The following is a 27,983-nucleotide window of genomic DNA, read 5'->3' as shown; positions in this document are numbered from 1 at the left end:
TTGGTAGAGTACATGTGGTGGCAAGAGGAGGCCTTAGATGATCATTAATTGGCCACATGAAGACCTCCAACCACCTTCAGTCTTCAGTCATTTACCAAATTACTTCTCCATCATTTCAGCAATTTTTGATGTGGGAATAAGTCAAATACTTGCTCATTAGCATTGCCACTAGCTTGGCTTTAATTTGTTTAAAGGGAAGTTTCTTTTAACAGGATAATGTTATGTTGAGAAGATGCCGCTATTTAATTGTGATTTTTTTACTTGCTCGTTTCTCAGCCTCATTGCATTATCACATACCTGAAAAGATGAATGTGCCCCAGATCCAGAAGACCCCTGCTCCCAGCATTGTTGTTGTCAAGATGAACCCATCAACTCCAGGTCCCAAAAACATTGTTTTCAAAAAGACAACATCTGATAAATCGGTATGTGAACCCCCTCTCAGCTTTCACATTTCCTCTCTTACTTTCTCTTTCCCTCCTCTCAGACCTGATGTCTTGCCTCTATATTTCATTGAAGACTCCAATGCCACAGTAACGCCTTCTAGATGTGTTGTCAACTCAGGCTGTGTGAGCAGTTTGATGTGCTATGCCGGCTGTGCAGATGAGATTGCATTCCTTCTGTTGCTTTGCAATATGCAAACTGCACAGATCCCAGGCTAGCAGCATAGACAAAATATCATTCCAGTGTAACGTACTGGTATTGATGCTCAATAATCAATTCAAAAATAGAAATCGCTGGAAAAGATGTTAATAATAAATCATTGCTTCAGTGTGGTATAATGATATGCATGTAAATCATGATGCTTTAATTGATCATGTCTCTAACATCAGTAACAGAGAAGATACCAGTCTAGACTGAGCAAGTGAAGGCCTTAGACACTAGAATTCTGCATTTGATAATCGATGTACAAATGCAAATACAAGTGTACAAGTGCTACAGTATGTAAGGAATTGAAAGGACTTTAAGAAGCAATCAACCTCAAGGAGAGTGTGTCTGTAAACATCCAAAGCCTGATATACTCCAGACCCGTACCTCAGTCTGCAGATAGCTATGTGTGATTAAAATAGATGATAAAGCCGTAAGCATTCTGGATAAACATGACTCGTTGCTCCTATACCAGGTCCCCGTATCGACATATGATACAGCCCTAAGCGGTGCCGTACTGCCAACAATGCAGGCTTTCAGATGAGGCATTAACCCAGGCCTCATTTAGATATTTATAGATATAGAACCCAATTTAGATATTAAAGATCCCCCTATTTGAAGAAGAGCATTGGAGTTATCCACAGATTTCTGGCAAAATATATCCCCCAATTTCTCAAACAAATAAGAGGCTATCTGATCATTGGCACAATGCTATGTGTGGGATCTTACTATGCACAAATAGGCATTGTACTTTTCAAAAATTGCAAGACCTCAAAAAAGTACTCGATAAGCAGCATTGCAGGACATTCTCTGGTCATGAAAGGTGCCAGTAAAAAAAGCTTTCTTCCTTTACTTGACACTTTCATTCAGTGATCATCCATTGATCTGCACCTTTACAAGTCAATGTGTGATTTGTATGAAAATGGACATATCTTTACATTCAAAGATCAATCTCTCAGATGGTGGTTTGTAAACTGAAAGAGGGATAGAAATCAATCCTGTATCATTATATCACATTAAGGTGCATTAAACACCAGGCAAATTGGGATATGAAGAGGGGCCATTCACAACACACTCACTTTCATCTAGAAACAAGGATACATTCTAAAAATTTTAATCCAGACAGGGCCAGTGATCATGCCACTTCCTTGAAATTAGTCCAAATGCAATGACGGTAACTGTATGTTCTAATTGCTCATTCCTTACAACAGCTGCAAGTTAAGATCCAAGCAAAATCCATGAATTAGCGAGATCCTTGGAGAAAGATATTCGGGAATGTGCTTGATCTGATTTCTCACACTTCTGAACCAGATGGGTTAGAAAATGAGGATCTGAGTCAAACTTGAAAAAACATTGCAGGTTATCCGACTGCTGCTTAAAAAGAATACATTTAGCGTCCTTCTTCATTTACTGGCTTCAGGCCAACAGAGGAAACAGAATTGTAACCCGTTTGTTAGCAGACTTGAGTAATGCAAACCACATCATATAACCAGCTTTGCATTTCTTGACTGCTACCAACTTGATTCAGGCCTTTGAGGTTATTCACTACTTCCAATTCTCCTTTGTCTAGGGCTTATCTAATGATCAGCGGTAGAGAATACACCAATATAAAATCGTTACAAAGGAGCCACTTTTCTCAGATAACAGGATGGTTTATTGTATGATAGCAATTAGGAGTCAGCCATAATTACTAAAGACTTTTGGGAACTATGCAGAATTTATCTGCTCCATATATGGGCTCTTGTCTCCACACAAAGACTGTGGGTCACATGACATGGAGCTGAACCAACTTTAGTGTTAACTCTTTCAGAATCATTATCTTCTATAACACAAGTCTCACTAAAGGGCTTAAGGCCTTAATCCAAACGGTCTCCTGAATACAAAGCACCACAGCCTTGAGGGAGTTGTACAATGTTGGAGGTGCTGATTTTCAGATTAAATATTAAAAAATGATCCTTTTCAACTTTTCTGATAGATGTAAACTATTTCATGACACCATTAAAGGAAAAGGAAAGTGAGTTCTCCTGGCCAACTTTTTTCCCGTAAACACATCATCACAGGAAGTTAATCATTTTGCTTTTATGGAACTTTATTTTGGTGAAAATTGGTTGTCATGAGTCCCTACATTAAAACCATTTTTAAAAAATAACTTTATTGGCCGCAAAATGATTGATATCTTGATATCTTGAGATTGTGTAAGCACTATAAAACTCTTCTTCCTTTCTCTCTTTCTTTCTTTTCCTCTTTCTTTCTTTTTGTTTTTATAAATTGCAAGGACTTTATTTTAGAACTAAGCGCATCTTAACTTTAGGTCATGAATAACTCTACAAGACAAAATTATGTTACATGGAAGCACAGCTTATTGTTGTGGCAGACAGAGAATCTAATATGTAATGACCATCTCAGTCTCAAATTGTCCAAACACTGTTTTATCACCACTTTCACAGATTGCTGTCTACTTGGGCAAAAGGGACTTTGTGGATCATGTCACCCACACTGATCCTGTTGGTAAGTACATGTTCTGAAAGAAGACCTGTTTCTCAACACTGAGAGATTGTACACTTTGTCTCCATTAAAATCTTAGTTCTTTTTTCCACTGTAGGGACAATTGTCTGGGTGTTTTTAGGTACATGTATGTTTCTTCATGTTAACAAATATTTACTTCACATAAAATTGCTCGGCATACATCGTAGTTTTTCAGTTAAGTGTTTGTAAGCTGGCATTAGAAAGAGCTTACAACAACTTCTTCATTCTTGATTGTTAAAGAAAAGACTGTATATAATGATATTTAGAAATGTCATTATAGCCATGAGACGGAAAGCAGATAGGATCAGCATAGAGTGGACAGCAAAGTGCAGAAAGCCATGGACTGTTTTCATGATACAAAGAGGGTTTTTGGACCATCAGTCAAATCAACATTGCTGTCAAACTCATCAGTTTTATTATGGAGATACTACAGTGGTACTAAAGATAGGAGGCAGAGCCACAAAGTGCTGCTGAGACATGAGATTTACATCATGAAGCTGAGTGTTACAAACAGAGCTATCGGCATTTATATCTTCTCAAAAAATCAACCTGCTGTTTCCACTAAAATTCCAAAAATAACAGATGTTCAGAAATGGATACCTGAGGAAAAAATTTGTTGTGAAATACACTTTCTGAACAAAGATCAGGAAATGACTGCTGCCATTGGCAGTTCAGAAATGCAACTTTATAATAACAAAATAACGTACAACAACAGTAAATTCCCAATACAATATAATTCAACATATTTGCAAGTATTAACAATCCTCAACACAATCCACCTACAATACAATATATTTCCACTATAACCCCTTTGCAGAATCTACAACATACCCTGAGAGCCTCCCATGCCTGGTCATACGCAAATCACATCCCCAGTATCTCTCTCCACAGATAGATTTTCCTTGGTTAGATTGCTAGCCTATTGCCAGAGGCTATAGCTTGAAGCAACCAGTCCTCATCAAACATGCCAGACCTGAATATTCCACCACTCTTAGTACGTGCCATAGGGGCATCAGAAGGATTTTGGTCATGTTATGAATGTACCTTCCATGGCGATCAAGTACTGGAGAGGTACTCATACCTGGAGCTCCTAGCTGTGAGGCTGTGATGCTACCCACTGTGCTACAAGACTTCCATCTCCAATAGAATCCAATCTGAAAATATGGAAATACAATAATTCTAAGAAAATAGATCTATATAACGCACCCAATATAATATGGTTCCTTTAGAATTCATTCCCAATTTAATCTATCTCCAAAGAAACTTATCCCCAATGTAATTCATCCACAACATTATAGATCTTGATTGGCATATTTCCTCACTAATACATCTCTCAAATCTATCAAATAGATCTGGGAGAGAAATGTTTCAGAGATAGTAGGTACTGCAGATGCTGGAGAATCTGAGATAACAAGATGTAGAGCTGGATGAACACAGCAGGCCAAGCAGCATCAGAGGAGCAGGAAGGCTGACGTTTCGGGCCTGGACCCTTCTTCAGAAATGTGTTTATTTAGCTCTTCTTTTACCAATGCGCCGTGGACTTGATGTCAATTCCAGAGGGATACATGCCACCAAATGAGACGTCTGCCACCCACACTGGGTTATTCATTGATTTGATCAAGGAAACCTGCACAGGTAACTGCCTGCCCCTTGGGGGCGTTTGTACGTTGTGCCAGAAGTAACCCTGTAATGAACAACATTCTCCCCAAAATACAAAACTTCTCCAGTTTAATCCACCCCCAATAAAATCCATCCAGTGTAATCCAACTCCAATAACAGCGTATCTCCGATACCACACAACGTCCAGGACAGATTGTTGGCAGTATTGGCAGTTAGTGTCATAACACATAACACTCCAAAACTGGTGAATGGGAGGGTTGGTACTGATTCCACCCAGAATCGTAGTGCTAAGGAGAAGCCCTAGGGCTGGTGCAGAATGATTTACAGAGTATCTCTGGGCTGTTTGATAGGGGATCTGGGACTGAACTGGATGAACCACAGCAACCTGAGCTGGTTAATGGGAAAGCTGTTGTTGGAAAAACCAAACCTTATGTTCAAGTCTGGTTGCAGTAACTGATCTAATCTGATTTATCTGCAGAAGGTGTGCTTGTATTGGACACTGGCTACATTAAGGATAAAAAAGGTGAGAAATCCCTCTGTAATATTGAACAAAATGATTGCCTCAACTATCTGCTCAGATTCTTGCCTTTCTGTAGGCTGTATGTCCAGAGAAATGAGATCAACTGATATTAATTACTTAAGGGTTAAAATAATATTTTTGATCAAAAATAAAACACTTTGCATTTTCAGTACAGGTTATGCTTCATAAACACTGAACCTCTGAGACACAAAACTTCACAAACACTCAGAACAGTCACACCTATACCACAGACTCATACATTCACTGAAACCTGTACAAACTGGCCTTCATATGTACAGAGTCCTCACACGTGCATTGACCCTCACACACACTGACCCTGAACATCACTCACACTGTACCCTGACATTCACTGTGTCCTCAAACGCTGAAGCTTTATTGGTCAATTAAATATGTGATCAGGTTGTGTAAAATAAAAAGTTACTGATTCACTCTCGCCCATTTCATTTGACTTCGAATAACAAATTGATAGCCTTGTGTAACCTGCTCAAATGTACACATAATGGCCCATGCGCATGTATGTAAAGACCATGTCCCCTGCATGTGCAGCACATATATCTTCACATATGTAAGTGAATTGAATAAAACAAAGAACAGCGGATGTTGAAAATCTGAAAGAAAAACAGAAATTACTGGAGAAACCCTAAAGAAGGTTCAATAGACCTGAAATGCTAACACTGTTTGCTCTCCTAAGATGTTGCCAGACCTGCTGAGTTTCTCTTTTTGCTTAACACTATCAAAGTGTTGGGACGGACACTGGTTGCTATGTGGTGTTCTCATTTCAAGGTTGCAAAACAGGTGCCAACCATGCCAATTTTTTAATGGAACGCTCTGCACCCAACTTCCACGATTATTTTTAACACTGTTAAATTCCCGAAGCCCATTTTTTATGATCCAAGATGGATGCTGTAAACAAATTTAAGGCTCTTGGAAAATATGAACTGTTGAAGAAGCCATAGCTGTAATTAGTTTTTGATCCGCAGAACAGACAGCAGAGTGGGCAGATATTTCAGCAACTTGTAATTTGTTGATTTTTTAAAAGTCATTCAGTGGAACCAGGAGGAGCATTCCTGATCATATTTGCAGTCATACTTTGCTCTATATGGTTCATTCCAAGCCTCTCCTGTGTTTTCACTAGGGACCACCGGCTGTGTGGTAATTGTCTCCAAATTCCCATTTCTCACCAGATGATCTGTCCATCATAGTGAATGACCAGCCCACCCTGGGAGTACACATGAGGCCTTGGCCAAGTAGTGCCAATCTTTTGGCTCTCTTCATTTAGATGTATAGTGGCTGGGCTCAATCTCAGAGCCGGCTGAGTTTATATCCCTTGAGAATCTTCAGGCTTGAGCCAGCCTAATTCTGCAAGACTGAAGGTAGGTTTCTTGCATTCCAATCCACCAGCCCAATTGTTTGAGCTGACAGACAGTAAAAGTATAAGTGATTTTTGAAGTTGTTACCTGAGGCAAATCCTTTTCCATCCACAGTTGCAGCCAGATCTATTGATCATTTCCAGCATTTCCTGTTTTATTTCAAATAAATTACCTTGCTATCTCATTGTTCTCCATTTCTCTCTTCTTCTTTTCACAGGCTATTTGGCTAGGTGATAGTTTTTCTTGCTCTCCCTGAAACAGCAATGGATTGAGGCTTGTCCCAGGGTATTGTGGTGTAGTGGTAGTTCCTTACCTCTGAGCCAGAAGGTCTCGGCTCAAGTCATACCTGCCCCAGAGCTATCACAGCATGTCCCAAAAGGCTTCTTAAAAATCACTCCATTGTAGGACCAAAAGCTGCACATTAAATCCACATCCACCAAAGCTTCCATAAGGCACGTTTCCAATGACAGTGGATGATGGAATAACCATGCCATCATTATTCTATTTTTATTACTGATTCACAGGATGTGGGTGTTGCTGGCAGGGCCAGCAATTTACTGCCTATCTATAATTGCTCCAGAGAAGATGGTCATGAGCTGCCTTCTCCAACCACTGCAGACCTTGGGGTGTAGAATTAACTACTAAGAAGGGATGATTTTGACCCAATGATAACTAAGGAATATTGATATCATTCCAAATCAGGATGGTGTGTAGCTTGGAGGGGGACTTACACATGGTGACAACCTCATGTATTTGCTGCCCTTGTCCTTTCTAGTTGAAAATGGTCATGAGATTATAGGTGCTGTTTAAAGAGCATTGGCGAATCTCTGCAATGTGTCTTGTAGATGGTACACAGTGTGGATTTTGAGCATCAATGGTGAGGAAAGTGAATGTTTAAGCTTTTGGTTAAGGGTAACAATCAAGAAGGCTACATTATTCTAATGATGGCGAGTTCTCCAGTGATACAGGAGCTGCACTCATCCAGGCAAGTAGAGAGTGTTCAATCACACTCCTGACTTGTGCCTTGTGGATGATGAACAGACACTATGGAGACAGGAGGTGAGTTGGTCACTGCAGAATTTCTAACCTCTAACCTGCTCTTGTAACCACTGTATTTAAATGGTCAGTCCAGTTCAATTTCTGTCCAATAGTGGCCCCAGGACATAGATAGTGAGGATTCAGTGCTGGTAATGCCAATGACTATCAAAGGCAATGGTTAACTTCTTTCTTGTTGGAGATGGCCATTGCCTGGCATCTCTGGGCAAAAATGTTACTTGCTACTTACCTGCCCAAAGCTGGATATTGTCCAGGTTCCTGTGTATGATAAGGACTGCTCCAGTATTTGAACAGTCATGAATGGTGCTGAACATTGTGCAATCATAGTGAACATCCCCACTTCTGATCCTATGATGGAGAGAAGATGGAAATGGTTGAGTCTAGGACACTCCTATGAGGACTGTCTGTAGTGATGTCCTGGGGCTGAGAAATTGACCTTCAACAGCCACAACCATCTTCCTTTGTGCTCGGTGTAACACCAACCAGTGAAGACATTTCCTGTTGATTCCCATTGTCTGTTTATGTTGGGACTTCTTAATACCAAACTCAGTTATGTGTAGGCTCAGGCTGTAATGAGGTCAGGAGCTCAATAGTCCTGGCAAAACACAAACTGAGCATCAGTGATCAAATTATTGCTGAGTAGGTACTTGATAGCACTGTTAATGACTCTTTCCATCACTTTACTGATGATCAAGACTAGACTGATGGAGCTGTAATCCGCCAAGTTGGTTTGGGCAGTTTACTACATTGTTGGGTATATGCCAGTGATGTAGCTGTAACAGGATCACAAGTTTTCAGTACTATTGCTGGAAAGTTGTCAGAGCCCATAGCCTTTGCAGTATTAAATGCCTCCAACCATTTCTTGATATCACATGGGGTGAATTGAATTGGCTGAAATATAACAATTCTGCTACTATGGCATCTATGATGCTGGAGACCTTTAGAGGAGGCCCAGATGGATAACCCACTCGGCACTTCTGGCTGAAGATGGGTGAAAATACTTCAGCGTTATCTTTTGCGCTCATGTTCTACGCTCCCCCATCATTGAAAATGGGGGTATTTTTGGAGTCTCATTCTCCAGTGAGTTTTCAATTGTCCACCACCGTTCACGACTGGATGTGGCATGACTGATGAGCTTCAGAGGCTATGCGTTCACTTGGCCCTCTCTGTCTATTGTATGCTGTGGTGCTGTTTTGCACACAAGTAGTCTTGTGTTGGAGCTTCACTGGGTTGACACTTCATTTCTAGGTATGCAAGATGCTGCTCCTGGCATGCCCTCCTCCACACTCCATTGAACAAGGCCTGGTCTTCCAACATGATGATAATGGTAAACTGAGGGAGATGCAATGCCATGACACTACGATAGTGGCCAACTACAATACTGCTGCTGATGGCCCACTGTGCCTCATGAATGTCCAGTTTTAAATTGCTACATCTGCGCCAGGAATAATTGAAAAATGAATGGGATGTTGACCCTCAAGTGGAAAGAATTGATGGGATTGCTGAAATGAAGAAGTGGAAGCATTGGTCTGAATTCTTGATGTATCTGCCATGAGCCAAGGAATAAGCAATAGCTATTTGAACTGAATATATGACTCCTCTGAGAAATCCTTCAGTACAGGAGGTTAAATGAAATATGGTGTAAAACAAGTTGCAGAGCGCTATGGAGTGTTATTCACTGCTGACCTTTAGCCACTATTATTTCATTCAAACATATGAATTGGAAGCAGCAGTAGGCCATTCTGCCCTTTGATGTTCTGCTACTCTATAAGATGGTGGCTGATCCGATTATTCCTCATTCCTGCCTACTCCCAATAACCTTTAGTTGCTTTGCTTATAAAAAATAACTGTTTCTGCCTTAAAATACTTAGAGTCTGCTTCTGCAGGCTTTTGAGGAAGGGACTGCAAAAGACTTAAAACCATTTGTGTGAAAAGGTTTCTCCTCATCTCTGTGTTAAATGGGTAACCCTTTATTTTGAAACAGTGATTCATAGTTCTAGATTTTCCCAGTAGAAGAGATATCCTTTCTATACTCACCTTGTCAAGATGCCTGTGTATATGTTTCTCAATCAAGTCTCTCCTACTCTTCTAAATTTCAGCAAATGCATGCCTAGCTTGTATCTGTCCTATAAGACAACTTACCCATTCCATTAATCTATAAAGCCTTGTCTGAACTGTTTCCAATTTATTTACATGCTTCCTTCAATATGAGACTGATACTTTACACGGTACTCCAGGTGTAATCTCACCATTCCCTGTATATTTCATTCTCCCTACAATAAAAAAACAATAGCAGATTGAATTTCTGACTTACTTGCTGTACCTGCATACTAATCTTTTCTGATTCATGCACTTGGATACTCAGATTCCTCTACATCTCAAGGCTCTTCAATCTCTCCCCCTTTAGATAATATGCTTCATTTTTACTTTTCCAGTCAAAATGAACCATTTCACATTTTCCAGCATCATGCTCTATTTCCCATCTTTGCCCACTCCTTTGACCTATATATGTGACCTTGTAGTCCCCATGTCCTGTTAATAACTTTGCTGTCCCTGTGTCATTTCTGGACTGTTTTCAGTGTTTTGCAGATTGCTCTGTGCATTCCGCTATGGACGTGAGGATATAGATGTTTGTGGGTTGAAGTTCAGAAGAGACCTACATGAGGCCACTGTGCAGGTCTATCCACCTCCGTCAGGAGAAAAACCTAAACCCCAAACCAAGTTGCAGGAACGTTTGGCAAGGAAATTTGGAGATAAAGCTTATCCATTCAACTTTCAGGTATTTACAGTTCTGCATCATTGAGCCACTGCTGTCCTTGTGACTAGGGAAGAGCTAACAAGTCATCTGTTTATTTGTGAAACTTGTAATAACCCGACATTGCTACTTTTCAATTATATATTCTTCAATGTCTCCCACAATGGTTCAAAATTGTAATTTTGTTAAAATGAATTGAGCTGTGGCCAGAGCCATATGCAACTCCTGCCTGCCAATAAACTGGGGGTGCGTTGGCAGAATTGTTAGGGATTGGACTAGTTAATCATTAGAGACTGATAATCCAGAGACATGACATACAGTCAGACATGATCCAGTCCAAAGATATATAGGTTAGATGGATTAGCTATGCTAAATTGTCCATGTGTTTAGGGATGTGCAGGCTAGGTGGATTAGCCATGGGAAAATGCAGGATTACTAGGATCGGGTCAGGGTCTGGGTATCGGTGGGATGCTCTTCAGAGGGTCAGTGTGGACTTGATGGCCTGCTTCCACACTGTAGGGAATCTATGATTCTGAGTTGAAATCCCACCATGACAACTGGGGAATTTATATTCAAGTAAACGGTCTCTGGACTAAAATGTTAGTTTTTGCATAGCAACTATGGAACTACCAAAGTGCGATACAAACCCATTTGATTCAGTAATTCCTTCAGGAAATAAAATCCATTATCTTTACAAAGTTTGTGTTATATGTGACTCCCAATCCCAAAACTGTGATTGACTGTTAACTCTACTCCACTATGGCACGGACACAATGTACTGAATGGCTTCTTTAATGTCATGTAAAAATTTTCTTATGTAAATTTTTCCATATTTAAAGAATTGCTGCTATGCACTGAAGTAAAATTAACCATTATAGGACTGGCTGATTAAAGCATGCCACTCACTTGAAGCAGGGTGGTATTTTTGGCAAGTACACATGAGTAAGACAGTAGTAGTAGAAATGTTTCTTTACAGAGATGCTTTTATATTTGTTTCACCCATTCAATCATCAATTACAATTGTCAGGAGGTATGGGATTGACTGTGGAGCTACCCTTGGCATTGTAAGATATTGGGATACACCAATTGTACAGTAGGCACCAGACTTGTCCAGTCTGATCGTGTGATCATTTGCAATCCATAGGAGAGTTACATTGGACAGGTATCCCCTTTTATTTTTATTATCCACAGCAAGCCCATGTCCCTATCCACTAATGAGAATTTGGTGTATTGCAGCTTATTTTTCTTTTGGTTGTGTTGCATCAAAAGGAGGTCCCAACTCAAAGTGTTAATGATTTCTCTTTTTCTTCTGACAGTTCCCAGACTATCTACCTTGTTCTGTAACGTTGCAGCTGGGTCCCAATGAAATTGACAAGGTAAGAGCATTAAGGTGATGCATGGGATTAAGGGTTGTCAAATAAGAATGGATATCTTAAGGAGCCAGAACACTGGCTCAGTACAGAAACCATGGATAGTGTATAAAAACCAAGTCCAAATATTGCTACCCTCTGTCCATAACACTAACCTATGAAATGTTGAAAGAATTTGAGGTTTTGAGGCAGTGACAAATGACCAGATTGGCAGGACCTGAATACACATTTGCAGGGAAGGCGATGGCCTAGTGGTATTATTCGCTGGACTGTTAATCCACAGACCCAGATAACGTTCTGGGGACCCAGGTTCAAATCCTGCCATGGTGGAATTTGAATTCAATAAATTCTGGAATTAAGAGTCTAATGATGACTGTGAATCCATTGTTGATTGTTGGGAAAAACCCATCTGGTTCACTAATGTCCTTCAAGAAAGGAAACTGCCATCCTTACCTGGTCTGGCCTACATGTGACTCCAGACCCACAGCAATGTGATTGCCTCTTAACTGATCTCTGGGCAATAAATGCTGCCAAGCCAGCGATGCCCTCATTCCATTAACGAATAAAGAAAAATCAAACTCAGCGACACAAGTTTGATAAGGCTGTAAGTGAAATTGTAAGATCTCCCTTAAGAACAGCCATGAAAGGGTAAGGTCAGATCAGGAGTCACCTTAAATTGGTTACCAGTGGGTGTTAGAAGCTGGTGCCAGGGCAGCACTTGTTTTAGTATAGGTTCTTCTGCTCCTCAGATAAGCTCATGCCAAACCTCAGTGTTTACTTAAACAGTACTTATTAACAACATTTGTCAGCAGGCATCTCCGCCTAGTGTTACAATCAGCACTCGGGTAAGGGGACCTAATTTGTTACAGTATCACATGGGATACTCCAAACCATTAAATTCCTGTATGAGGAAGGTGAGAATTGGCTCTCTTGGTTATTTGCCCACTCCCTTAGCTGGTCACAACAATGTTCATTTAAAAAGGATCCTTTCCCTGCAGGATCACTTTCTCCCAGACCCAAGTGAAAGTAGGTTTCAAAAAGAGCCAATTTAACCATTTTTTCTTGAATTAACAAAAAGACAATTCATTAGTTACTAATTTCTTTTATTCACTCGGGAGGCACGGGCATTACAATCTGGCCAGCATTTATTTCCTGTTCCTCATTGCCCTTGGGAAGGTGGTGGTAAGCTGACTTCTTGAACCGCTGCAGTTCATGTGCTGTAGCTAGACCCACAATGCCATTTAGGGTGGAAATTCCAGGATTTTGACCCATTCACAGTGAAGGAATGCTGAAATATTTCCAAGTCAGGATGGTCAGGGACTTGGAAAGAGAAGTTGAAGGTTGTGGTATTCTTTCATATCTGCTGCCTTTGTCCTTCTTGATGGAAGTGGTTGGGGGTTTGTAAGGTGATGTCTAAGGGGTTTTAATGAATTTCTGCAGTGCATCTTGTAGATGGTACATCTTGCTGCTACTGAGCATCAGTGGTAATGAGATACAAGCAGACATAGTAGCATAACATACAATCATGTTGTATATTAGAAGATACTGTGCATAAACAAAGTTTAAGTCCACACTTTTCGTCAGACCTTTATTCAAGTTAACCATACTCCATAAAGCTCATACACCACTGACTACTAACTCCCCATATTTATCTAACTGATTCACATCCAATAAACCATAAATTAATATATCCTGTTTCCTGATTCTATTTGGTCTCGGGCATTCCTTCAGACCATGTTAGATTGTAATGGTACACCCAGAGGAGAAATAAAAGGTGAGTCTAAGATGATAAAGGTATGAGTGACAGAATTCCAGCACTCAGAATGTTCTTTCTTTTACCTGCAATGCAGGGGTGTTTAAAATGGCTGCTTTCAAAGCTGTGACCCTAACAGCACTCCAGTCCATGAATGGAATGTGCAGCCAAAGCACACATACTCAGGCCAGTCTTTCAGAGAGTTTTTTAACCCTTTTTTGTATATTCTGGGAAGGTAAAGATGTGGCTTTCAGCTGAAAGTGAGAGTAGTCAGCCCTCTTGTTATCTATCCTTATTAAGCCTCTCCCTGTTTAAAAATTCTCTCTGTTTTACAAGTGCAACATTCCATGAGCCATAAAGGACTTTGCCAGACAGTCAATGAATTTACATACACAGATTTGTTCTTTTTGTAGGCAGTGATATAGAAAGGGCTTAGAGGGATAAGGGCCAAATGCTGGCAAATGGGACTAGATTAATTTCGGATATCTGGTCGGCATGGATGAGTTGGACCGAAGAACCTGTTTCCGAGCTGTATATCTCTATAACTCTACGAGTGATCATTATAAAAATAACCCATTTTGTAAATAAAACTTGAAAAATGTCTATGTGTTCTGACACAGGGTTGTAGCAATAGAGCTGCGCTTCTTTCAATCCTCTAGCCCATGTCTACTGAGGTCACAGTGCTTTTCTAGAGACTTGCGTGCATATTTGCTGAAGAACAGTCCAGACCCGAAACGTCAGCTTTCCTGCTCCTCTGATGCTGCCTGGCCTGCTGTGTTCCTCCAGCTCCACACCTCATTATCTTCATTAGACCCTATCTCTACAGCACTGACAAAGCTTGGAAGGAGGCCTCCTTCAATTCTTTATGCACTCTTGTTACATCGGGTCAGAGGCAGCCCATTTGCTACTAAGCCATCAGCATGTAATCATAACATTCAGAAATGGTTGGATGGTGCTAACCTACAAGCAGCTTTGTATCTGAGACTAGCTCCACCCAGTGGAACACTGAATATTCAAACCTAACTAAAGTGACTCTCAACATCACATAAGGCTCTCTCACTCAGCACTTCAACACTACACTTTTTATAGAAGTCTTGTTGAATGCGTATGTGCTGACTCAATTGATTTACTTACAAACTAAACACTGCCAGTCTCAAGATAATGAATCATTGCAGTTAGGACACAGGTTTTCCCTAAAGGCGTCTTGGGAAAGAAGCACCATGTAAAGTAAAACTATCCAGGGCAGTTGATGATTAATCCCAGATCTATGTTAAGTACAGCTTAGGCTGTTGCAATTGGTCTCAGTTTTAGAAGAAAGGAATAGATTGTCTAGCTCCCTTGCTCAGCAGCAAGTTTGATGGAAAGTCCATATTAGTGTTTACTGATGAGAAACCTTGCACGTTAACTTTCCCAGTTTGCGCAGAGGAATGGTCACTTGACTGAAGTATTAGAGGGAAGGTACTATCAATGGAGTCTTACCCAGCAAGATTTTTCTTATTTTTGAGAAGTATAGGGACTTTGGGAATAAAAGTGGGACGGATGAAATTGGAACTTAATGGTAGATGGCTAAAGATTTCTCCAGCAGAAGGCCCTTTGTTTTATGCTCAGGATTTTGTTACAACATATACTGTGTTCAGTCGGTATAGACTTAATTGTGTATTGGCAACAAGAAGGAGGTTTATTGTTATATTTAGGGCCCTGATTTCCTTCTTTGCTAATGGGACTCCTTTTGTTTCCAGGTAGATGATAAAGGTGATGGGATTTGGTGGTTGAGGCAGGTGGTGGATGTCAGACCTGTTACATCGAGGGTTTGTCTCTTTTTGTAACACATGGAGAAGTTGAAGGAAGGTGGTTAGACTCTTTAAGTTTCAAAAAGATTGCACTATGCAAACTATTGCGTGTGATTGTTCCCCTCACATTATTTCCTTCTTTCAGTGAAGGACCCTTTCATTTGGCTTGATCTCCAGGAGAAGTGGGTTGGAGCATTAGGCCATTATGCTCCATTCTCAGGTTTTGTTCAGGGGAATGAGAGTGTAGCCGACGTTGGTCAAATACTGTGTGTGCAGTACATGTTTAAAGATCAGAACATTACTGCCAATTGCCTGAATTTGCTCTACCTTATCATCTAGCCTCATGCAGCTGGAAATTTCAGCTATCCTGCCCTTGACTCTCCTCCAACCACCATCTTTTGCCTTGTTCTTGGAGACTGACATGTTGGGGAAGCAAACAGGTCCTGCTTACACTCACTGGTTGAATTCAGTACAATTGCTTAGCTTCAGAATGAGTAAGTTTTGTCCATTGGAAGTTTTAACAATAGAATGATGACTTTTCAATCCTATTATATGTATGACTTATGAGAGTTTCTCTACTTTGTCTGCAGTGTTGTGGGGTGGACTTTCAAATATTGGCATTCTGTGCAAAGACTCTCAGCATTGATGAGAAAATCTCTAAAAGGTAAGTGCACATTTGTCTGAACTGGGAAAGGAATTGACATTGCTTCTTGAGGATGATAAACCGATACATAATCAAGTGGAAAGTAACTGTTCTCAGGGTCCCTTTAGTGATCTGGGATGGCTCACAGAGACAATTAATATAACAGTGTGTGATGTGGCTTCTTAGGTCAAACACCACTGTCAATATGATGTGGTCTATATGTTGCATTACATGTTAGCTGATGTAACATTTACCACAAAGACTGAGTTCCTGTTGATATCGATGTCTTGAAGTTTATTAACAACAGGAACTGTTTAAACTGTCACAAGGTCTCAGACTTACACATAGTCTGGATTGTACAGTAACATCAGTAAGTACACATTACATGAAAGTAACACTAACACAGCTGACAGACTGACTGCATGCTGTGCTGACTCTATTGCACTATGATTAATGAAAGTGAAATGAGAATCTTTATCCTGGAACATCACATGCTGTGATATCAACTAGCTGGCTTGAAGGTGGACTGCCTTTCTTGAATCTATTCTATAATACGACAGTGTGCACACAGTCAGTCTGCTAATGCATGTAACCAGCTCATCCACTTGAACAGACAAGTAATGGATAAGCACATGTGTGGGCACAATAAATTCCTACAATAGATCCATATTGCAAATGTATGCAAACTATCCACTCATAGGGGTACTGCATTGGCTGATATCTGCATAACATATTGCTTTAAAAGAACACAGACCGTTGCAGTCCAGTTCAAATATGATTACATTGCTAAAGTCCCGACCTATTTGAGTGTAATTATCCATCTTTCCAATATTTTTCTTCCCTCAGGAGTTCCGTGTCCATGGTTATCCGCAAGGTACAGTATGCTCCTGATAAACCAATTTTTCGGCCAGTGGCTAAAACTACCAGACAATTCCTCATGTCAGATAAACCTCTCCACTTAGAAGCATCACTTAACAAAGAGGTGAGTGTTTGGGAAACCATGTTCTACCCTCACAAATGGAGATGGCTAATGGAGGTCTATAAATGACAGAACCTGCTTAACTAAATGGCCAGCAGTTTGGAGATAGGCTCCACCTTCCTGCTCACATAGATGTAAAAGATCCCACAATAGTATTCAAAGACCAGTAGGAGTCTCTTTTGGTATTCTGAGCCCCATTTCACTCTCAGCTGAGTCTGCTGTTTGTGGAAGTTTGCTGTGTGTCAGTTGGCTACCACATTTATGCAAATAACACCAATGGAAAAGTAATAGCTTGCAAATTGCTTTGGGATGAACCGCAGACATGATAAGTTAATAGATATGGAGACATAGAGTCATAGAATCATACAGCACAGAAACAGACCCTTCGGTCCAACTCGTCCATGCCGACCAAGTTTCCCAAACTGTACTAGTCCCACATGCCTGCATTTGGCCCATATCCCTCTAACCTTTCCTATTCATGTATCTGTCCAAATGTCTTTTAAATATTGTAACTGTACCTGCATCTACCACTTCCTTCAGCAATCCATTCCACATACAAATGTGAGAAAGTTTCTCCTCACATCCCTTTTAACTCTTTCTCCTCTCACCTTTAAAAATACGCCATTTAGTTTTGAACTCCCCCACCCAAGGGAAAAGACCTTTGCTACTCACCTTATTTACATCCCTCATCATTTTATAAACCTCTAAATGTCACCCCTTAACATCCTACACTCCAGTGAAAAAAGTCCCAGCCTATCCAGCTTCTCCATATAACTTAAACGCTCCAGTCCTGGCAATGTATTTGCTCACTTTTTAAGCCCATAGGGTATGATCTATTTCTGGAATGAAAGTTGTGTCTTCTGCAAAATAGTCAAGTCAGCAAGGACACATATAAATTATTTGAAGGATCAGCTACTTGTTTTAGGTATAGGTAGTTCCTCTGCTTTAAATCTGGAAGCAATTTTTAAATCCGATGAAGAAAGGGGACAGAACACTGACAATACTGACTGAAACTAAAATCTCTGGCTTAACTCTCTGGAGCAGTCACCCTGCTTGGGAGCTGCCTGTCAAGTAATGTCCAAATGTTACAAAAATGGTCAGGCCTCCATCCAACATAATCAACCCCGTGCTCCCTGCTCTCTGACATTCAAACACACAATGATTATTGCTCGTTAAAATCAAATCCCTGCCCCAAACCCTCGAATTGAAGGACTGAGTAACACCGCCACTTTCAGTGCATCATTAAAAGAAAGTGAGAATGAAGCAAAGGAAATGAGAGATTGACAACAGACCATTTAAAGAAGCAGAGCAATTATTCCTGAGTTTATTATTGAAAGTTAACTCATGACTGTAGCAGGAAAACGTGCAGCTGCAAGCTGGTATTATGTACACTCAGGATGGATGTCAAGTTCGTCACAGGGGAAGGGATCAGTGCCTGGAATGCACTCTGTCTGAAATAATGAAGACAAAATTCTAGCATTATTCACTATTGGTGAAGGCAGGGTTGTAGATTGTTATAGAGGATAAATTAAATGATCCAAAATATAGTATTTGAAAAATATTGCCTTCACTTGAAATGCACTGTTTTATAGATTTATTACCATGGTGAGCCAGTTGAAGTCAGTGTTGAGGTGACCAACCATTCCACCAAGACCGTGAAGAAGATAAAAGTAACAGGTACGAAGAAAGAACCAGTGGGATTCTTTTTTAGTTCTCTCGTGGGACATAGACATTGCTAGTAAGCCAAATGTTTAAGAGAAGGTGATAGTGAGCCAACTTTTTCAACCAATGTAGTCCATGCTATGAAGTTACGCCCAAAGGACTGCTAGGGCTTTGACCAAATGACAATGAAAGAATGGTGATATCATTACAAGTTGGGATGGCACTTGTCTTGGATGGAAGCTTCCAAGTGCTGCTACCTTTATATTTGTAGAAGGCAGAAGTTGAGGGTTTGGGAACTGCTGTGGAGAAACATTGGGAAAATGCTGGAGTGCATCTTTTAGACGGCACACATTATATTTCATTCAGTCTTCGTTGTGTGAAATGTTTTGTTCCTGAACACTATGCTGTATCTTTTGAATCATTCAGAGATTTCTAACTGTACTGTCTTTGCCCTCAGCTGATCAGATTGCATCAGTGTTGCTGTACTCTCATGACAAATACAGCCAGACAGTGGCTACCGAGGAAATGGAGTAAGTCAGACATCCTGTTCCTTTTGGAACCCTAGTGCATTACGGTTTCCTAGCAACCAGTACCAGCAAGATAAGCATCGATTGCTCTGTATATGATTTCATCTTTCCTTGATAAAAGTAACTGGTGAAGGTCCCAGTCCAGTTCCCAGCATTTTAACTGACCAAACACAAAAATAAATGCACACATGATGCAGAGTGATGAGTTACATTTTGATGTAACCTGCAGGCTTCTGGTCATAAAATGGTGAATGGTGTGGTGGGTATAATTCTTATCCTCAGTAATTACAGATTTGAAGAGCTAGAGACAATAATATGTCTGCCCATTAACTTCAATTATTCATGTTTCAAAGATCACATACTGAGGGGAATGCATGCTGCTACTTGATTGTAGTTGAGTCTTAGCTTTGTCAGATGCTTTATGACCTATTGTTGTTGGACATATAACTGTGTTCTGATCAAAATCCTCTTACTATGACATCTCAGCAACATTTGTCTTAGTGTCCCTCTTCCCATGCTCATGCCTTTGGAGACATTGTGATCAGAAAGTAAAAACCTGGAGTTTCCACTACGGGTGCATTTGGAAAACCTATCTGGAATATTCTGGGCGTGATACCAAAGTGCAGAGGTGAATTGATACCTATATTTTCACTCCAAATTATTTTCATAAACCCTAAGCTAAAATCTCTTCAAATCAGTGTAATTGGGCAGCCTTATCAGTCATAGTTTATCATCGTTCAGAAGTTGAAGCTTGAAGATTACAAAATTAGATAAATTTAACTGATGATTGCATCAAGTAATTGCTGCAACAGATCTGTTTATGGTTTCAATTAACTGTTGGTCACAGATTAATCTAGATTAAATGTAGCATTGGTATAAAAAACAGAAGTAGTCATAGAGTTATACAGCATAGAAAGAGGCCCTTCAGCCCAACATGTCTATACTTACCAACAAACACCAAACTACACCAATCCCATTTACCTGCTCTAGGTCCATAGCCTACAATAGCCTGGCATTTTAAGTATTCATCCAGATGTTTCTTAAATATTGTAAGAGTATCTGCCTTAGCCACCCTGTCAGGCAGCATATTCCATATTTCTACCACTCTCTGGGTGAAAGAAACCAAATACTCCTCACCTTAAACTTATGCCCTCTGGTCTTAGACATGTCTGCCATGGGGAAGAGATTCTCACAATCCACTCTGTCTATTCCTCAAATAATTTTGGACACCTCAATCAGATTCCCCCTCACCTTCCTCTGCTCCAGGAAAAACAAACCCAGCCTATCCAGTCTCTTTTCATTTAACTGAGATTTTTCATCCCAGGCAACATCCTGGTGAATCTCCTCTCAACCCTCTCCAGTGCAATCATGTCCTTCTGATAGTGTGCCGACCAGAACTGCACACAGCATTCCATCTGTGGCCTAACCAATATTTTATTAAGTTGCAACCACATTTCTTTGCTCCTATATTCTGTGCCCTGGTTAATGAGACAAGCATCCTTCTTTACCGCCCTGTCTACCTGTGCTGGCACCTTCTGGGATCTATGGACTTGTACATCAATGTCCCTTTGTTCCTCAGTACTCCATAGGGACCTACCATTCATTGTGTATGCCCCTCCCTTACTAGACTGCCCAAAATGCATCACCTTACACTCATCAGGCTTAAATTCCATCATCCTTTGCGCTGCCTAATTTACCAGCTGATTGATATCAGACTGTAGCCTGAGACCACCCTCCTCACTACCAACAGCACCACTAATTTTTGTGGCAATCTGCAAACTTATCACTTATACCTTCTGCATTCACATCCAATTTGTTAATGTACGTAACAAATAGAAAGCGTCCCAGCACTTATCCCTGAGATACACCACTGGTCATGGGCTTCCAATCACAAAAACAATCCTTCACCATCACTGTTTGCCTCCTATTTCTAAGCCAATTTTGCCAATTTGCTTGGCATCCCATGGACTATTACCTTTTGGACCAGCCTTCCATGTGGGACCTTGTCAAAGGCCTTACCAGAGTCCATGTAAACCACATCAACTGCACAACTCTTATCAATATATTTAGTCACCTGTTCAAAAATCTCCATTAAATTAGTCAGACAGGATCTCCTTCTAACAATTCTGTGCTGGCTCTTTCTGTTCAATCACTGCCTTTCCAAGTGCTGATTAATCCTGTCCCTCAGAATTTTTCCTATAATTTCCCTATCACTGACATCAAACTAACTGGTCTATCATTACCTGGCCTATCCTGCTGCCCTTCTTGAACAAAGGAACCATATTAATTTTGGGCAGTCTAATAAGGGAGGGACATAGACCTCCTGTCATCTGGCACTTCACCTGTGGCCAGTAAATGTTAAATAGCTCTGCTAGGGCCTCAGCAAGCCCCTCCCTTGTCTCCCTGATTGAGGTTTCAGTTGATTGCTTTAATAAAAACAAACTACTGTGGATGTTTGAGATCTAAAATAAAAGTAGAAAGTGTTGGAGAAACTCATTTGGTCTATCAGTATCTATGGAGAGATGCAGAGAGTTAACATTTCCAATCTGATGTGTTCCTTCTTTGGGTGATGTTGCTGAGTTTTATCTTGCATGTTCTGTTTTTGTTTGAATGAACTGCTGGTCACTGCAACTGTAGGTTGGCAACCATAGGTGTCCATGCTTCTGAAATACTGTCTGCAATATGGGGACGCTGCTGAGTGAACACTATCAGCAGAAACAAACCATGCCAACCTTGGCCATGGCCAGTTATGTGATTACTTCGAATGAATTGACTTTTGAACCACTGTAGATATATTTTTAAAACATTTAAGGACATATTTCAATTAATCTTGAAATTTCTCAAGATGTTTGGAAGCTCCAGACTGAATGTTTTATTTGAATCAGAGATAGTAGGAACTGCAGATGCTGGAGAATCCGAGACAACAAGGTGCAGAGCTGGATGAACACATTTGTGAGGTATATTTGCCAATGTACTGCCTGTACTTGAGGTGCATCTCAAGTACAGGCAGTGTTCATGTGTGTAGTGATGATGGGGTATATTTGGACTGTTCACTGGACACATATATACTGGACAGTTTATAGCGTGTAAGTGTGTTGGTGCCATGGGGTTGTGTACAGTGGATGGTAGCTCTAAGATTTGATTGGGGATGGATTCTGAAGTATATGCTCATTTGTATTTCAATTATGTTGACAAGTGTATTCTTGCTCAGTGAACAGGTGGCTCCAGGTTCCACTCTAAAGAAAGTCTACACTCTCTATCCTATCATTGCTAATAACCGTGAGAAGCATGGTGTGGTGCTGGATGGAAAACTCAGACATGAGGACACCAACTTGGCTTCTACCACTATGTAAGCTGGGGCAAGTTTCCTCTCATGTTAGGTAACTCGTGGGTTAATTTTTTTTAGCATTTTCTATTGAAGATCGATCTCTTACATGTAAAATTTGTGTTAGGTTTCAGGAAGTCCACATCATAATTATTTTCCTCGTTCAAAAATGGTGAAAACAGTTAGCTTCATGTTTCTAGAAATATTTGCTCTAATATCTGTCTTTGTCCATGCAACTAACATTGCTATTCGGTGTTTTCAGCTTAAAAGAAGGAATTGATCGAGAAGTTTGGGGAATTCTTGTTTCCTACAAAGTAAGGGTGAAATTGATTGTATCTGGGTAAGTGTCACACACAGGATGAGCTTTCTTCTTCTCCAGTGACTGACCAATACGGCTTTGGGAAATCCAGTCAGCTGAATAATACAATTGCACTAAAACCCAAAGCTTGTTGTGTTAGAAAGGGATTGAAATGTATTACTAAGTTGTGAGCTGTGTTGGATGGAGCACTGAATGATGGCTCAGAATGGCCATACGAGCACCATAGAAGTATTTTAATGAAGAAGGAACTCTCTCACAGAGCCTCCTGGGTAAATGCAGAATGTTCTGAAGAAGTCACCGGACTCAAAATGTTAACTCTGCTTTCTTTCCACAATGCTGCCACACCTGCTGAGTTTCTCCAATATTTTCTGTGTCTGTTCCAGATTTCTAGCACTTTCAGTACTTTGTTTTATTTTTATATGATTGATATGAAGTTTTAGTCACTTACCTCAAGCATAATTTCTAAAGATCTGACTCATCAGAGTCACCAGGAAGACCAGTATTTGTTACCCAATGTTTATTAACCTTGAACTGAATGGTTTGCTTGGCTATTTCAGAGGGCAGTTAAAAGTCAACCATATTCCTATAGTTCTGGAGTCTCATGTAGATCAGACTAGGGAATGGATGGCTGATTTCATCTCCTCAAGCCCATTAGTGAACCAAACAGCTTTTTATGACAATTATTCATCATTACTGAGAGCAGCTTTCAATATTACATTGACTTTTTTAAAATTAATAGAACTGGAATTCCACCAGCTGCTGTGATACGGATTTGAATACATGGCCCTCGAGCATTTGCCTGGGCCATTGGGTTAGTACATCACTGACTCCCCCATTATTAAAGAGATGTTTTATCACAATGTTTACATCGGGTTTGAATTCAATCCCCTGAATTACAACCACTTGTCACCTGATCGATGACGTACTCAGAAACACTTTTTTAATTGTACATTTAGAAATGCCATGATTGCCATTTTTTTTGTTGGTTAAATTGTCTCTTTCTTTATTTACCTTTCAGGATGCTGGGGGATGTTTTGTTCAGGTAAGCTGATATGTTGAGTCATTCAAATATGAGATTGATCAATTCCATCAATGCAGGATTTCTGAAGATTAGACTCATTGGAGTTTGATTCATAGCTGACCACTGGAGTATAACGCTGCTCATTATCAGGACCGTCCTGCAGGACTAGAAGCATATCCCAGTGGAACTAGTCCAAATTATACAGACTGGAAGGTTTTAAGTGTGATTTGTGATCTGTGCTGAATTCACACAGCCCTCAAGTCCCTCATTGTTGACTAATGCAAAGTGACTCCTGCTCGTTAAAGCATGTATGGAAATCAAGGTGAACTATATTACAATGCTCTCAATCCACAGCTAAATAGCCAAGTGGCATTTACAGCCTAAGCTCGTTCATAAAAAGTTGCTGGGATGCTTTCACTGAATCTGGGACAATATCTGAATGTGAATCAAGGAGAATCTTTGGTTTTTAGCATGAAGTTTTGGGAAAGAAAAGAAAGGAAAAGAAAAATTCTGCTTGGAGTGCACTATATTAGTACTGCATTGTAGAGCAATACTAGTGTCCTGCCAGTGCCCAAATTGAGTCACACCGGCACAGCACTGTAAAGTGCAACCTGAGATTTGTACACACAGACGGCCCAAAGATCCTGAAGCAAGGATTCTTTATTCCACTGGCGTCAAGTCATTACAAACCTGAAGAGAACTTAAGATTAAACATGAGAGACCCACTATAAAAATGGCAATAAGTGTGTGGTTTACATCTGGTTGAGGGAATCCTTTGTCCGTCTGATTCTTCTTCCTTTGAAGCCTCTTTTCCCCAAAATCACCCTTCTCTCCATCCTAGTGCCTAGTGTCTTCCCTCGCCATCACCACTTACCGTTGGATGTTCCATGAACAATGGCAACACAAGCCTCCAGCCATGCCCACTCTGAGCCACAGTGGCCCTGTGTTGTAGAGCAGCACCAGTGTCCTGCAGTGGCCAGGGGCATTGTGCACCAGCACAGGTCCCCTGCCAGAGTGCATACTGAGCATGCTGGCAAAGCATTGAGGAGCAACATCAGCAAGGACAGTTTGACATTACCACCCATCACTGTATCTTAACAGGAAAGACAGGTTTCAATTTGCTCGGGGTTGACAGGAGAGGCCATGTAGGCCTGTGCCTGGTATATTATTACTAGCCAATGCCCTATCAAACTGTGTCAGTCCTCAGTATACCCCTGTTCTGTCCTGACCAATGAATGCAGGCTGGCTACTTGTGTACAGGGGCTATTCCTATATCAACTGGCTCACACCCGCACATGACATGACACCCACACCCGCTGTTGATAAAATAAATAGCCTTGTAAGTGCTTCAAATAGCCTAGGAATGTGAAAGTGGACTGTGAGCCCATCCCAACATTGTTCCCCTAGCAATGGCCTGTGAACTCCTCCTTACTCTCTTCCCCTAGTAATGCCTGTAAACCCATCCCCAATCTGTTCCCCTAGCAACAGCCTGTGTACCCATCCCCAATATGTTTCTCTGAGCAACAGCCTATGTGCCCATTCCCATTCTGCTCCTCTAGCAACAGCCTGTGAACTCATCTTCACACTGTTCTCCGAGCAACAGCCTCTGACTTGGTTGAAGGAATTGGGAAAACAACATGCTCTCACACCAAACCCCGTGCTCCATTAAATGTTACCGAACTGTTCTAGCCCACACCCGAGGGGGCAAAAAAATATTCTCACCTTTCTCGAGGTTCTCTTTAACCATTCTCACCGGTTGGTGGATTTTGGGCACATCCTTTTCATATCGGATCAATGGTATTGCTATTCCACTTAAATTAAGCTGGGCAGTGTTTTGAAGGACTGATTGCAACTCACACAACAAAAGAAAAGGCCCGTGGGGAATTGAAAGGTGAGGTGAAGAAAATGGAAAGAGCTCCATTCATGCTTTGAGCTGACATGTATTATGCTGCACCTTTTGGAGCATTGCACTTATAATTTTCTTGTTTTTCTCCTCCTTTTACAGTGATATTGCTGTGGATTTACCCTTCTTGCTCATGAACCCCAAACCCCAAACCGGTGAGTACCAAACATAAACTGTAGTGAAGAACATCTGCAAATGGGATTAAGTGGGAAAAGCGTTCTTCATTTAAATCCTACATAATAGCTGGAGACTGGAAAGAGACTGAACCACAGTATAATTTTATGTAATGGAGAGAATAGAAATGAACTTGTTCATTAGAATTTGACACGATGGGAGTAAGTAACAAAATGCATTGCTCCATTGCAATCTCATTTAATGGGACAAAATAGGAGGTAGCATGGTGTAGTAACATCCAAATCAATAGGACAGAATTAGAAGAGTGAAGTTAAATATGATTTGAGATTGATATTCATTGAAACTACATGTGCCTATGTATGTTACTGTTCTATGATTAACTTCCAATGTTGAGTAGATACACCTTCAATTTTTCCTCTATTTCTTTTCCCTCACATCCACAATTCACAGAAAGCCTGTAAGTACCTGCTTTATTTCTTGCACATTCATCTGATACCTACTCCTGAAATCCAGAGTTTTCCAGCAATCATTTTATTCCAGTAATTTATTCTCACTACAGTTTAGGCTTAATCTTAGAAAATTTCCTGGGTCTAGAGACATGTGAGGCAGACAAAACACGTGCTTACATCTATTTTCCCTATCTTTTTCTCTTGGAGACAAAATACTAGCTGATCCCAGAGTTTGCATCTTGGCCAATGACACTCCACAGCAAGTTTGACTGACCAGAAGTCTCTCCCGTATCTACTGCCTGCCATAAGTGTTTTGGGAGGATTTCCAGGTTGATAATCAGGTTGTTAGACCCTGGTTTGAATGAACCCTCCTTGGTCATCAAGTCCTGGGATGGGACTTGAACCAGGAATTACCAGCTCAGAGGGCAGTACTAACTGCACCACAATTCCTAACACACTTCACGATCCAGTGAGTGAAAATGTACAACCTATGTAGCTGTTAAATTGGATCGACACAGTAATGTCCCTTCAGTATTGGATCAATACACAAACTCACTTCCCTGATTATACAGCATTGGATAAGTCCCCGAATCCCACTCCTTTCACTGGCCCAGCATTTACATCAGCAGGGGATCGATTGCATTTGTCATCTGTTAGACTGACCTTTGCACATTTAGGATTTTAAACCTCTTATCTGAAAAGTGACATAGTTGTGAAGGAAAGTACCTGGGTCAAGAATGATCAGACCTTACAACCATATTTCCTTAATCAATCAGATTGTAGGGTTGGGAACTAAACAGTAAAAGGACTGAGATGTAAATATAAATGATTGAGGGAATTCGGAGTCAAATCTGGCACAGAAAAAGCAATAAACGAAGATTGGATAAGGAAGAAAGGAAGAAAAACAGACAGAAACGGAACTGCAAAAATAATTTCACATCTTTGAAATTTTAAACACCAAACCTGAAGGAATGAGTTTCCATAATGGTTCATTTTCAGTGCCGGAAATATTGATTGGCAGCAATTGACATTTATTACATTGTTAAAGGAGTACTTTGATTGGAATGGCAAAGTTTAATTTTCTGTGGTGTGTATGGTTTGTATCTATTACCCAGACATTTGAATGTGCGCCATTTGATCAATTTCAATAAGCTACCAGACAGTGAGTTGCTGTTTTCATGAAACTAACAGTGAATTGTATAACTTTAATGCTAACTTTTAGACATTCACATTTATTTGTGACAATGCCCTCCCTAATGATTCTTGTGCCGTTTACTCATATTTAATGGGGGGCCCCATTAGTCCCACTATTATTTTGGCAAGATACTCCCATGCGTACATCACACACTATTTTGTGGATTATCTCATCCAGTAACCAGTTATCCAGCTAATTATTAGATGACAGTCTGTGATTTTGCATATACTGGCCTAAAGAGACTATGCTTTTGACAGATATTTCCTCCTCTTTGTTCTCAGTATTGATCATGATGACATTGAGTTTGAAGACTTTGATCGGGGTGGTCCTATGGCAGTGACAGAAGATCTCAAGGAAGGTTCTGAGTCTCCCTTCAGCAACTCAGTTGCCTCTAAATAG

At 40.5% G+C, this 27,983-nt stretch overlaps 1 protein-coding gene across 1 annotated transcript; it reads left to right on the top strand.

Moving 5' to 3' along the window:
- Positions 1-305: 305 nt before the first annotated feature.
- LOC109913604 (S-arrestin-like) lies at positions 306-27,983 on the top strand. Its single transcript, XM_048604133.1, has 16 exons — positions 306-422; positions 3,093-3,153; positions 5,270-5,314; positions 10,338-10,537; positions 11,830-11,889; positions 14,986-14,988; positions 16,017-16,090; positions 16,916-17,051; positions 18,641-18,725; positions 19,168-19,240; positions 22,449-22,586; positions 22,825-22,902; positions 23,900-23,923; positions 25,908-25,960; positions 26,391-26,397; positions 27,866-27,983. The coding sequence occupies exons 1-16, from the start codon at positions 306-308 to the stop codon at positions 27,981-27,983; spliced, it is 1,272 nt and encodes a 423-aa protein (XP_048460090.1).

The sequence above is a fragment of the Rhincodon typus genome, chromosome 13 (genome assembly GCF_021869965.1).
Source record: "Rhincodon typus isolate 14 chromosome 13, sRhiTyp1.1, whole genome shotgun sequence".
Classification (NCBI taxonomy): Eukaryota; Metazoa; Chordata; class Chondrichthyes; order Orectolobiformes; family Rhincodontidae; genus Rhincodon; species Rhincodon typus.
The sequence above is the reverse complement of the archived record's forward strand: the minus strand, read 5'-3'. Positions and strand labels throughout refer to the sequence as shown.